At 43.8% G+C, this 14549-nt stretch overlaps 1 protein-coding gene across 1 annotated transcript in view; it reads right to left on the reverse strand.

Moving 5' to 3' along the window:
- LOC109634392 (calsyntenin-2) overlaps nucleotides 1-13551 on the reverse strand; it is a 224949-nt gene extending 211398 nt beyond the window's left edge. Inside the window, exon 1 of the mRNA XM_020094859.2 lies at nucleotides 13308-13551. Within this exon, the coding sequence (XP_019950418.2) occupies nucleotides 13308-13371 (64 nt within the window). The 5' untranslated portion in view covers nucleotides 13372-13551. The remainder of the gene's footprint in view (nucleotides 1-13307) is intronic.
- Between the last annotated feature and the right edge of the window lie 998 nt (nucleotides 13552-14549).

A 14549-nucleotide genomic window follows, 5' to 3' on the forward strand; every position in this document is an offset into this window, starting at 1 on the left:
TCAAACTAAACTGAAAATTCCAAAGGTACGGACATAACAATGTGTGAAAGTGGACTTAGTTCTAATGTTCCAAGTTTGGTTTGGAATAATGCCGTCACACAAAAATAAATCTTTGTTCAAACAAATTCATACTTTGCTGGTGCATAATTACTTCTGATTAATTTGAATGCAACCCATGCAGCCTAAAGTCTTTAACTACACTGTAGAGTTAATTGTCGTTCAGTTAATTTACGCAGCCTTCCCTGGCTCAGTGACAAGCTAACGACACCGTGCAGAAGATGGATTTTACAGAGTCAGCAATCACACTTTCTTCCACCTAGCACGCTGAATAGAAAACAGAACTTCTCACAGTGTTTTTTTATTGTTTTCATTTAGCAGAGCTCGCCACTTTTCCATGTTCGAAAGCAACAAAAAACTGATGACAAAGGTCTTCGGTTCATTTTTCACCCACACATTTATTTATTAATGGGTCAAACATTTGATTAACAGCATCAGCCCTTGTGTGAAAGGGCCCTGGCCTCAAGCCCATAATTCAGCACCTCTGGGATCAAGTGGCACAGGCCACGTCTTATTACAGAGGACCTCTCCAGAAGAGTGCCGGCTGTTAAAGCATCAAATTGATGCCTGTCAGATATCACAGTTAGTGTGTAACATGTGGACACATTAGCACACTTAACAAAGAGATGTTGACTTTATTGTTGCATCGTGTAAACTCTCCAGGATGTACCCTGCCCCTCGACCAGTGTCAGCTGAGACTAGCTGCAGAGAGATGATGTAAGGATGAATGGATTGATGTGTTATCATCAAAACTTATCTTTAAAAATTAGCATGGAAGAAATTAGAAGATATAACTCTGCTCCCTCTCAACAGCTACTATCATAGTGTCCTTGAGCAAGGCAGCAAACCCCCCACTCACTCCACAGAGCTCCTCAGTGACCAACACAGCAGTGGAGTCCGATGCAAACCAGACATGTGCTTAGCTCTGCACTGTGAATATTATCAGTGTGCTGCTGGAAATAATGCATTTCTGTTTCCTTGATGAATAAATGAATGAATATACACTTAAAAAAACAAAGGAGGAAATTCTTGCTAGAAGTCAGCCAAGTGTTTTCCAAGCACAGCCTTGTCATTCTATTTTAATGTAATCTCTTTAAATATTAAAGGGACTGTGTGTAGTAATTTGTGTTCCTCCACATTTTTCATAAGCTCATGCTCCATGTCATGAAGACGATGATGAAATATGTCGCTGCTCTCTGGTGGGTGTCACTGTGTTTATTTTCTCTTTGGCTTTTCTCAAGAGGACAGACGTGCTCAAAGTTATCTTTTTTTTTTTCTTTCCACTCTTTCCACCATCTGTCATTGTGAGGAGCTATGAAAGCTTTAGTACCAGTTGCTCTCGATTTGATTCTACAAAGTCAAGTTTTCTTTTAAAACAAGAGCTGAATTCCCCAAATGTTTGGGACTGATGCCAATACTAGAATAATAAAACAGCCAAAAACTAATCTGCCAATGTTCAGTGTCCCCACATACATGTATAAACTGAGACTGAATTAATACTGATAGAGTTCCAAACCTGCCTGTGTGTAAAAAGCTGTTTATTTGCCTGTGATGAGGCTGGTTGCAGTTTTTTGTGTGACACTAATTGAGCTGCAGCAGGTAAAGACCAGATGCTGGACTCAGTCTACAGAAGCTGGAGCTGCACCGCTGCTGCACAAAAAGCTGTTCACCTGTTTATTCTTAGTTCAACGCACTGTTGTCGATCAGCCACAGACAGACACAGAAAGATGACCCGTCAGAGCCTGTGCTAATGAAATGCTACATGCAATGTGTAACCCGTGGACAGCACTGAAGTTTTCCGCAGAGCGAGAGGTGCTGCGGCCTGGCTCGTTTCATAGAAACACAGAGCGGCCTCTTGTCTCAGGGTGTTTCCTGGCCGAGAGCTAGGTATAGGGCCCGTCCACTCTCAGAGACAGATGTTAAGGGTGGGCTAGGGCATCCACTCTTTCCATAATGAGAACTCAAGGGGGCCAAGACCGACACACACTCACACTCATGAACATGCATGAACGCACTGACCACGCCGTGCCTACCTTTGCACGTGCACACATGGAGGTAGAGGTAATGAAAAGCTCGGACTTATAACCACAACACACCACGAGAAGCAAACAGGCAGGAGTGGTGAGTGAGGCAGGGGTGGAGTCATGGTTTAATGATGATGTGCTGGTTAGAGACATGAGTGACCGTCACATACAGACACACACAGACACACACGCATGCACATGCATGTTAAAATACAGTAGTGACAAGATATTTAAATAGAGGGCATGGAGTGTGAAGAAGGGGTGGGGGGCAGTAGAGACAGAGAGAGAGAATGTGTGTCCTTTTTTGTTTAATGAATGAATATCGCATGTTAATTATTCATCACCCTATTATTAGCTTCTAGCCTGTGATGTCCGAACATGTTCTAGCAACACAGAGAGAGAGAGAGAGAGAGAGACAGAGAGAGAGAGAGAGAGCAAGCAAGAGAGAGAGAGCGTGTGTGCAATTTTCAGGCTACCTGGGAGTCTACACATGTTCATGTTTTTATGTCTTGCATGTGTAACAGGGAAATGCGTGGAGAGTATTCATATCATGTGCTTGTCAGAATGTTTGTGTTTGACAGCGCATGTCAGTGCTCAGCTCTCTCTTCAGGGTAGGTTTGGCCTTGATGAAGCACAGCCAGTTTAATAAAGTCAACAAAAAACGACTCCGAGGGCAAAACCAAACAATAAGACAGGTTCAAATGGTAGCTTATGAAAGTCCCTTTAACCCAAAGCCTTTCCAAAAAGAGTATCTCCACAGAAAAAGCGTATCCAGAGGAAAGAAGAGAACAGCGTGATAAGACCTGGCTAAGCCTCGCCGCTGGTAATTACCTCCATACCAATGCTACACCAGGTAAACCCAGCAGAAGCACGTAAAAAAATGCAGAGCAAAGAGGACAAACAAGAGAGGGCAGATTAAATTTGTGACGGAAAGGTTAGACAGAGACTGATAAGCACAAAAAACACGGAAGGGAGGGTAAGGTGGAGGGAGGAAGGACAGAGGAGGAACAAGAGGGAGTGAAAGGATGCAAAGCAGTGGGAGGAGGAGGTACACGGTGACCCAGATCCTCCTCCCTCCTCCCAGTAACAGAGGGGGAGCTGTTACAGCCAGGCTGCTGTCAGCTGCAGGACCAGAGGAGCACAGGATGAAGAGATGCAGGACACAAGTATCAGCTACAGCAGCAGCAGCTACACTGCTCTATAATGACAACATGTCCAAACATACAGGTTTAAAAAACAATCAGATTGTGGAATTGTGTTTTTTTTTTTGCCTAAATATTACAGCTTGTTGGGCTCATCAGAGCTGACAGACACTCAGTGCAGCCTCTCTCTCTCTCTCTCTCTCTCTCTCTCTATCTATCTCTCTCTTGCTTCCCGGAGATGGGAGCACCTTGGTGATTTCTCCCAAAACACACAGGGACAAATGAGGCCCTGAGCGTCCCGTTAAAAATGAAACAACCCAGCAGAGAGTTCATGTCCCTCAGGATTTGACCGAGACGCAGGTAAACTCACACACACACACACACACACACACACACACACACACACACACACATTTGATCATGCAATTACTGAGCCTGTGCAACAGCCACAGGGAACTGGGGTGCACCTTTACAGGAGGGAGAGGAGGAGCTTGCAATGCTTGTGTGTTTGTGTGTGTGTGTGTGTGTGTGTGTGTGTGTGTGTGTGTGTGTGTGTGTGTGTGTGTGTGTGTGTGTGTGTGTGTGTGTGTGTGTGTGTGTGTGTGTGTGTGTGTGTGTCAGTGGCCTAGTTACAGCGGAAGGATAATATTGCTGCATCCGTGACAGGGCATCTACACAAAGCTGGTCCCACCTGTTCGTTTCAAACGCTCCACCTGTGCGTGTGTGTGTGCGTTTTCATGCATCATGTGTGTATGACTGAACAAACAATCAGATGTCTGTGAATGAAGGACACGATAGTACATGGACAAATTTCAAGTTTCGAGTTGTTTGCCTTTCATAAATTATAGTATACACACACGGAGTGAACACACTTCACCGCGAACATCACAAAGCTGCAGAATTCATGGATCATTGCACTTAGATTTCTACAGTGGGTTGAAAATATGGCAGAGCAGCCGGTATGTGAGAATCGTTGGCTACAACTCAATACACTTCAGACTGTTGGAACACTGTTTATTTTTAGATGCTTTATGTTTCTTGGCTTGGTGGCCCTGAGGCTCAGGAGGGTGTCGTGGACAGATAAAAGAAAACACACACACACACTCCTGTTCCTATATTTTCAATCAGTACTTTGTGTATAAATCTCCTGAAAACTGGAGTTTATACGTATCTCGTATAGGGCACACATCATTTGGATCTAGTTATCTAGCAGTAGTCTTCTTCTTCTTCTTTCCCATTGTTGGCACATTACTTTGTTTATTTGCATGTTATCATCCTACATGTGGTCACGAGTCCTCATCCTAACATTGTGTGTGTATATTGTCTTTTTGATCACAAACACACAGAGACAGGAATGTGCACTGTAGTTCTTTAAAAACAAAGAGTAGCTTACAGGCTGACGGTGGGAAAAACTCCAGCAGAAAACACAAACTTAGAAAATCCAAGACCAATGAAAAAAACTAAAGTAAAGCACAGTCAAAACGGCATGGGACAGAAAAGGACTAGACAATACCAAAGCAAACTGAACAGGACTGACAAGATAAAACTGACAAGGAGGACCGGGAGCACAGAGACTAAATACAGGAGGGAGGCAGGGATAACTGAACCACTGAAACATGCCAGGAGCTGTAAATGGGATAAAGACAGGAAGTAAAACAAGCTGGATACACGGGGAAGAGGGAGACAACTACAAAGTAAAGAAGGAAATAATATGTTCAAAGTCAAAATGCAAGTCAATCCAAAACCAAAACAAAAGTCTGAATGAAATCCAAAGAGTTTCAAGAGATCATTGAGAGTCTTAACGGGGCAGATCAGAGATGAGGAGCTTAATTATCAGACTTAACACATCTCAGAACTTTTTTTCACATACTGTATGCATCCATTGCATTTTCATTCAAATGTCGCTCTATCTTAGTGCATGCATATCCATGGCAATGATTTTAAAGCAGTGGGAAGAGCAAAACATGTGTCACTATGCGAGAGGTACCTGTTCAAACATCAGCATTTAGCCCTATCATTGAGATGCTGCACATTCCCTCATCATTTTCACCCATCCATCTGTCTCTCATCATTCACTGCTCAGCCTTATCATAGCTGTGACAGGCTGTCAGGTCCCTGGTGTGTTCTCACTTATCGACACCACAGCACACTGATATATGTGCAAATGCTCGTTTATACTGAGGCACGGGCTAATCAATGCAAAGACAAAATGTTCCAGGACGTCCGCTTTCAGCACCGTGGACAGCTCCACGGCTGCTGGACCAGGCATTCACCTCATGTCTGTGTGTGATCAGCCCGTCAGTTGTCTCGCAATTTTCTGAGAACACATACAATATTTCTAAACCGGGATAAGAACACGTCTCTGCCATCAAAACAACAGCAGTGATGGCATATGCAAAGCCTCTCTAGTAATCTAGGATCAACACATTAAACATAAGTGGGTTTGATAATACAGTGTTGCGCAAGACTAAATGTTTGGGTTTATAAATATAAACTCACATTTCAGTGGGCAGGAAAAGAAAGAAGCAGCGGTTTGATAAGAGCAGAGGAGAAATGATGTATAGGCGTAAGCCAGGCAGGCTTGTTCTCCAATCACAACACGTCATAACCACTGCAGAAGTGTGACAGACTTTGTAGCATCTGTTGGCATGCTGGACTGACGCCAGGGGTGCTGACACCAGTGCTGTAACTCACAACAACCAGAACTAAATAACACAGCTTTTATCAGGGCCGATGTATCCGTGCACCTGCTGCTGAAGGAGCTTTAACTGTCGAAAAGCTCTGAGCACGATGAGTCAGTGCAGCTGAATGTGTAGAAGAAGAAGAATGTGTTTATGCCACGAACTTTTATAGATGAAGCGTCCATGGTAAAGCAACAGCATATGTTTATTTATACATTAGTGTAAGTACATGAGTTTTGGGGGTGTAAAGGTATAAGCTCTGCCAGCTCGTGTTCAGCTCGTAAGTGGCTGGCATATGGGATAACAACTGTTCCCTTCATGGGGAAATGGACGGATTTATTGAAAATGAGCACAAATAGTTGAACAGACATGCAAGCGACGAGCACTTAACACAATAATCAAGGTAAAATTGCACAGGGACCAGTAGTGTTGTGTGCGTGTTTGTGTCAGGCTTTGAGGGAAGAAGTAGACTAATGAAGAAAATAACAATTACCACTTGATTAATATGGGTTTAGCGGCAGCCCGCAACCTGTGGATAATCATCAGCCTTGCAAACCATTAGCAAATACATGGTGCTGAGACTTTTTAATGGTGTTGTGTGTGCAGACTCACAATGAAGAGCATGTGTTTGCCAGTTGCAGTGCTGAAGCAGGCAACTAAAGCTCGCGCGGGGCTGACCTGAATATGGAGCTGTCCTAGGCATGTGGCGCCGCAGTATCCTTACACTGGCTTTAAAACATCTCATAGTGTGAGAGAGCGAGAATCACAAAGGCAAGAAAAGGTACAATTATTATTATTAATTACTTCTTGGCTGACATTGAAGTCATCCCAATATTCACACATTTCAAACTATTCCTTTAACTGTGTATTTCCATTATTAATAGGAGGCTGGTAACGATATATATATATGCATACAAGTCACATAAAGTAAATGCCTAGACTGAAAGCAAAGAGCTCTCTGTATGTCTGCATTCATCCCAGAGTGCTCCACTTGTCAAGTGTGAAGATTTATGAGTCACTGAGACAAGGATCTGGAACTTTCTCTCTGACTCTCCTCTCACTCGTCCTCTAATTCTCTCTATCTTCTCCCTCTGTTCATTTCCTCTGAGGTCACCTAGACCCAGCTGGCAGAGAGGGACAGGTCAGGCACTGTCTGTCTGTGTAACCCTTTGCTACTCATCACAGTGTATGAGCGTGTCTGTGTGTGTGTGTGTGTGTGTCTGTGTGTCATCACTGCGTCGCCTCACACTGAAATATAGAAGAGAGCCGGTGAGACTGAACTAGAAGTAAGTGATTGGAAACAGGAGCAAATGGATGAGAGAAGCACTGAAGTGGTGGCACAAGGAGTCCCTTGAAAATCCTGGAGAGCCTGTGCATGTGTCCCTGTTCTTATATATCTTTGTGAGGACCATTTTAAGTATAGACCTTGCAGATTGAGAAAATCTTTGGAAAGTGAGGTCATTTTGGCCGGTCCTCACTTTTTCAATGGGCTGTCTGAGGGTTAAGACTTGGTGTGTGTGTGTGTCAGTTGGTTACTGCATGTACTAGGCCATGAAAGGGGAATCAGCATGTTATAGTGCACTTAAAGCATCTTATCCTGAAGACACTAAGTGTGTCACTGCAGTGATGACACAGACACACAAGCTCACACATAGGTGTGCACTTTTGCATAAACAATTCCTGGACAGGAAATTTAAAAGTAATTTATAGCCTTGACTATGTCTTTTATTTCTGACACTAAAATAAAAAGCAGAAATAAACTCATATAAGTCCCTTGAAGATTGTTTCCTGCGCAATCGCTAAAAATGTCCAGAAATTCCCTGCCTCAAAATCTTAAAGAACATTTCATGGGAATATGTTTAGCAGTTATTGTGCAATCAGGCTGACAACCAAACCAGCCAACTAACCTACAGACAAACAGACACAGGTGAAAACAAACGCCTTTGTGGAGGTAACAATAGAGACAATTGTATATCGACACTCACATTTCTGTTGATTGTCAAAATTTGTATCTGTTGACTAATGACCTTCACATGAAGTCCTCATTCTTTTCCAAAAAATGTTGAATGAAAAATGTGCTATGATATTTCAGAGTACCTTCACCTTTGTTTAAGCAAGGAAAGACAATGCAGCCATGCCCGTGTGCAGTGACCTCAATCCCAAACACCAACTGCGAGCCTTAATGTCTGAACCTCACTAATGCTCTTGTAGCTGAATGGAAGCAAATCCCTGCAGCCAGGTTCAAAAATCTTTCCACAAGAATGGAGGCTTTTATTCTGCAGCAGCAGATTAATCCTCATGGTTTTGGGCTAAAATGCTCGACAACAACATATGGGAGTAGTGTCTGCGTGTGTTTGGCCTTGAGGTGTATCTCATTTCAAATAAAAAAAGTTCAACTAACAAGCAATACACTCTTCCTCGATTCAATACAATTATAACTGAAACCTTATTTAGACCAGTCTGACCAGTAGCTTATGATGGCTATTGTTAACTAACTTAATACACTTGTGTAAAACATCACATTTCACCAACGTATGTCTCTTTAACGTGTGGTCTTGCTAAACTAAGCTTTAGCTTTGAGCTTTTTGTTGTCATCACAATTGCTGCTGTTCAGTAAATGTAGGCTTTTCCAAACCGCTTGCTCAAATCAATATCAGCCACAATTATCAGTACCGTCTTATTTAGTCTTATGTGACCAGGCTTATGGTCGTGAATGACTAATGGCCGTACTACTTGCTTGAAACAACGTTTTAGCTAGTAGCGGTATTTTTTCTGCATAAGTAGGCAAAGGTCTAAACCAGTTGCCCAAGCTAACATCTAAATTAAAAGTTACTTATCATACAAATTTCACCTTTAACCGCTTGAGTACATTCAGTTGGGTTTTTGCTACATGCTTCCTCGGTCTGGTTTGACCAGGAACGTATGATAATACATCTTAATTAACCTTTCACCCCTAATATAGATATCAAGACTATGAAAGGTATTTTTCAACATTTATCATGTGATATGATTACAAATCTCTGAAAGCTAAAATATGGTGGATTTGTTCAAGTTTAATATCCATTTCTTTTCTCTTGTCTGTCCTTTCTCCAAACAAATCTCAAAAAGAACCAGCAGAATCTTTTTTTTTCCTCTTTTCCTTTTAACTTGCATTTCTTTTTTTTTTTTGCAAACATATTTATTGATTTTCAAAGTTGTTTCTTCCACAAAAGTAAATGTTAGAAAGCATGTGCCTTTGGCTTCAATTCACAAGGAGGCATTATTCATGAAACATACTGACAAACTGAAATCCCCATTCCCACCCACCCACCCACTAACCCATGGGGTTACAGGTTAAAAAGTACATTTAAATTATGGAGGAAGAGATATGAAAAAATGGGAGAAAATGGGGGAGGGGAAGGAATAAGGAAACAAAAGTGAAAACAAAACAAAAAACGGAAAATAAAAAACACGTATTCTTTATCAAGCGGTTCCTGTGGGGAGTCATACACATCCAGGAAAGGTCTCCTTGTTCTGATAAAGGTTTGAGGGGATCCTTACTCTTTGTACAGCAAATCAGTGATACCTGCTGCCGAGGATGTTCCGCCATGACCACTCAAAGACGAAGAGAGAAGAGAGGAGAGGGAAAACAGGAAGAAAAGGAAGCGAGAGATGAAAACACCCACACTCACTGTAAGATGCACCCAGTTCAGTCAACAACTGAACTACGAGCATGAACACACCGACTCCGCTCCAAACCACCACCACCACCCCCACACTCCCTTCCTCCTTCCATTCCACAAGACAATAGTGTTGGACGAGACGAGAGGTAGAACTAAAGCAGTCGGATGCTGCGTGTAGAGAACAGCTGGACGAAGGCTACGGTGGAATACCTTGGCTCGGCGCTGCTGAACTCAGATCAGAAAATAGTTATCAGAGACAAAACTCCTTTTCAGCTGTGACTTCCTGTGCAGACAACAAACACCCTCTCAACGCTACTACACACTCATCTGATAATTAACACTGAGTCAGAGAGGAACGGCTTGATATCTCATTAGAATTTGTAAAAACTAGCATTGGTTCAATATGCTGCGAGGGGCTGTGTGATAATCGAGTCACAGGGCGTGCTGCAGATCTAGTGTCAGTAATCACAGGATCACAGGAACCCTTTTTCTTCGCTTTGTTTGAAGACGATAGCTTAAACTTATCCGCCCTGCCTCTGTCTTTGGTCTCTGATGTCGGTAGATCTGCGCCGGGATCAGAGCCGGGATCAGAGCCGTGGTGACTAAGCCCACCTTCTTGTAAAATACAGAGATCAGCGGCGCTGTGACGTTCCTCCGTGTCGCCGAGCCCTGGCTCCCCTGACCGCGGCAGACTGGACTGAATTTGTGCCACATCCAGAGCATTGATGATTTATCGAGAGCTCGCATAATGGACTTCCTCTCTCCAAAGGGGGGGGATATAAATCTACCTCTGTTTTTCAGTCAACAGCCCCTTCTGTATTTTTTTTTGCCAACTCTCCTCCCTACTTTTTTATTTGCTAATGGGATCCTCAAATGACTATCCCCTTGGCTTTCTGTACCCAGCACACTCAAAAGCACCGGCTTACACAACCAGCCATACGTACAGAAGCCTTATTTTGAAAACCATACATTTTAAGACCTGCGTGAAATAATCCCACAACTTCACAAGTGGGAGTGAAGCCACAGCCTGGAGATTGTTACCAAGAGTCCTCTTACAAAGACCTGTTTACGGACATAAATGTACAGCATATTTATCTGGATATAATAAAGCAGCAAAAAGGTTCCACCAACAACGAGACACACAGTGGGTAGCTGAATTAAAATACACTGCGCTGGTAATGAGCTATCTAAATTCAGAGTTCATATTGCTTGGAATTACACAAAAGCAGGGCTCCGGGGCAGCACTGGCAAAAACTCTATAGCTCTTTCTGCTTCGCTGCCAGAAGATTCTCCCTGTCGAGCGGCTTCACAGTCGGTCCTGGGGAAATCGTTTGAGCCACAGCTTGTATCTGTGAATGCAATAATTCCTTTGTAAACGACATCACCTCCTTGCACATTTTTTTGCATACTTGGCGGCTGTCAACATGTTGGCCGCACTCTATCACTCTCCCTGCATGTGCATCGGCAAACCCACACACACACTGACAGAGATGTCAGAACTCACGCTAGCTCCGATTACTGACTAAAACACAAACTAAGGAGACGCGCAGGCTTCTGGACACACACGCACGCTTTCATCTGTCCACCAGTTGAGGGTCATGGCGATTTAAGGACGTTGCACGTCCACGCATCCCTGGAATGAAGCTGTGGCTCGACAGAAAATGACAGGGTGAGCGGTGCTTCAAAGTTTTCATGAAAACAGCTTCACATGTGTGCTATACACGGAGGCGGATCCTTCGCCATACTTGACATGAACGCACCATTTCAGCTGTCATTTAAAAGACTGAAGGACAGAAAAACCGATAGGGGAGGTAAAAAAAAAAAAAAAGGGAAATGATTGAGGTTTGATGCTTCCCAGGGGTTCTGCTTCCTGCCAGCTGTGACAGGAAACGAGAGAAAAGAGTAGGTCAGTGTAGCAGCAGATCGCAGACAGATTCGGGAGACACTTTTATTTTCTCCTGGATTTAACTGCACTGTACAGTGGCCCTGGGGAATCAATTAGAACCATGGTGTGCTGGGTTTTTCCACCCCCATTGACTTGGCAGTAATTTGTTTACTTCACAGCCAAGCTCTGGACACAGAAAAAGAATAATAAATCAACACTTACAATGCAACTATTCAGTTATTTATTACTGTATTAGCTGCAAATATAAATGTATTACTCGATGAAAAAATATGTGAACAGGTTAATATGTAGTATACCCAGAGAGGTAACAAATAGACTGTGGGAGTTTACAGGCACACAGATCCATGAGCACAGCACATCCATCCTCATCACATTGGTTCTTGCAGGTAAATCCTATTAAGGTAAGAAAAGAGACTTGACCTCTGCTCCGGGTCACGGCCTGCAGCACGACCATCAGCATAGGTTTTCCTTGCCACAGAGGCTCCAGCTGCATACAGCCAGACAACCAGCGTGCGAGGAGGCAAGGAGGATGAACAGTTTATTACACTTGAGGTGTGTCTCTGCTGCCAGACGTGACTGACAGGTGTCACCTTATCGCTGTGGAAAAAGCCAGTCTCGGCCCACAGGGAGTTGATTAGCAGCGACCTGTTGCAGCGTTTACCCACAGCACATGCCAGGCTCATTGGAGAATTGATAGGTCCCGGTGCAGTGGGGTTAGAACCGTTAGACCTAAAAATGAACTTGGCTGCCAGCAGTATGGCACACATGTACGACAGCTGGGCGCCATCATCACATATACAGTATGTTGCTTTGGGGATTATTCTTCACATGCTTTGGAATTTAAATGAGATAATTGCAGCTGTGCATTAAATGAGCCTGTACTGATAAATAACAGCCCTGTTTTAATTTACATATGTAACTAATACATGTTTCTTCATTACTGTTTGAGTGGATTTGTGAAAGCTTTTATTCTGAAATTGCATGAACTTGAATGAACTTGACAACATGCCCACGATCTGAGCGCCGTCATGTTACCAGCTTTCACAGCCGTCGCTCGGGTTGCAGGTCTGTTTCTCATCTTTATTCTTTTAAATGTGCAAATTTATCCGACTGAGTTGTGTGGATTGTGTTTTAAGTGAGTGCCCTCCTTAGATCCTCAGCGAGACTAATTATGGGACGAGCGTGCTCTAACAAACACCACTGTTACGATGATGATTCTTTCAATTTCAAACATGCTGAAAAGCAATTCTACTTCATTTCATTTTTATAAAAAACAAAAAAGACTTCACACATGCTCCACTTTCTCAAATCACCAACAGATCTTACCTGCTTACACCCCCTGTCCACTAACACCCACCCATGTGGTTCCCCAAGTCCAGCTCCAGACAAAGGGTATCAGTAATGTTGCAATAAATGAGAAGATGATGCAAAACCGCAGGTCCAACATGAGATCACTTCCGCCTCCCACAACAACTAGGCTATAATAAGGTCACAGCAGCGAAGCACCACTTGAAGCACAAGTCTCAGAAGAACTGCTGTAGCCTGTGGATGCCAGCGACGATAAAACAAATACACACAAGAGCTACTGGAAGAGCAGTGTAGTAATCAGGAGCCATGAGTCCCAGAGGAGCACTGGACAATTATCATTTTCTTAAGGAGTGATCCTCAAACACACACACACACAGAGAGAGAGAGAGCAGCTGATATGAGATGGTCCAGCTCTCAGGGTGCATGATGGACATGTCTCTCCATCCACACACAGCCAACATGCACCAGAGCCATAGCGCACACGCAGATGCGCACCACACAAAGCAAGTTGTCCTTCACCCACGTACCTTTGGTGTGAGCGGCGCTCAGCCCCAGAGCCACTACAGCCAACACACCGGCTATTCTCAGCATCTTCTCGGCGGAGATTGAGCCCCGGATCTGGAGAGGGACAGCACGGCGACCTCTTCTCTTCTTCTTCTTCTCCTCTTTCTTTCTTTCTCTCTCTCTCTCTCTTTCTCCTTCTTCTCACTCAGCGCCTCGGGCTCTCCCCCGTCTCCTCAGGCAGAGAGTGCTGGTAAGAAAAAAAAAAAACCACACACTTGGCTGATGTATGTGGGACAAGAAGCGTGGAGCAGAAGGACACCGGGTACCCGCACCGCACCGCACCGCACCGCACCGCACCGCACCGCACCGCACCGCACCGCACCGCACCGCACCGCACCGCAGCCTGGGAGGAGGATGGTGGAGGCAGACAACTCCAGTGGGTTGGTCCTGAGACGGGACCAGAGAGAGAGAGCAGCGCAGCCCGGGACCAGTCCGAGCGACGTCACAGGGAGGAGAGAGAGAGTGATGGATGCAGGCGCTTTTCTTTCCTCTCTCCATCCCTCCCTCTCTCATCCTGCGCCCTCCCCTCTCTCCTCCTCCTCCTCCCTCCTCCATATCTCCGGAGCGTCCCAGCCCACTCCAGCCACTCTCACTGAGGAGGGATCAATAACCTCTGTAGTTTGCAAAAGCATTGAGCGCCGTGTTTTATTGTAGCTGACTCCATTATTAAGTCCCTGGATAGAAAACAATGTGGGGTATTAAAAGCACATAAAGAAAGTGTTGCTGCTGCGATGTATACACCGGTAATTTAACTATCACACGCTATATAAATGTATGTTAGGTCATACAGCCCTGCCATTATAAAGTCACTACACAAGTGCATGCTGCTGTAATTATCATGAAGCAGTGAAAACTGGCAGAATGAGTGCCACAAGCACATAGATGATTTAAATTCTACAGTCCCTTTTTCCAACTTAAATGGATGCAATTAATTATGCAACATTTCATCATATCTTGAAAAGAATTTCAGCAAATTGCGCAGCACGAAACAATTTGACATTTAGAAAAAAAGCCTCATTTCTATTTTTATTGTATATCTTGTATATACAATTATTTTCCCTTAAGCAACTACTTGTGTCAATTGAAAGGAGGATCAATGAGGTGCACATCCTACCTTATCTGATCTGATGTGATCTTATCTCGTCATTATGAACGTTTTAATGTCATATCCCTGGACTCTACGACTTTGACCTAAACTTCATATG

Source organism: Paralichthys olivaceus, chromosome 11 (assembly GCF_024713975.1).
Source record: "Paralichthys olivaceus isolate ysfri-2021 chromosome 11, ASM2471397v2, whole genome shotgun sequence".
NCBI classification, from domain to species: Eukaryota; Metazoa; Chordata; class Actinopteri; order Pleuronectiformes; family Paralichthyidae; genus Paralichthys; species Paralichthys olivaceus.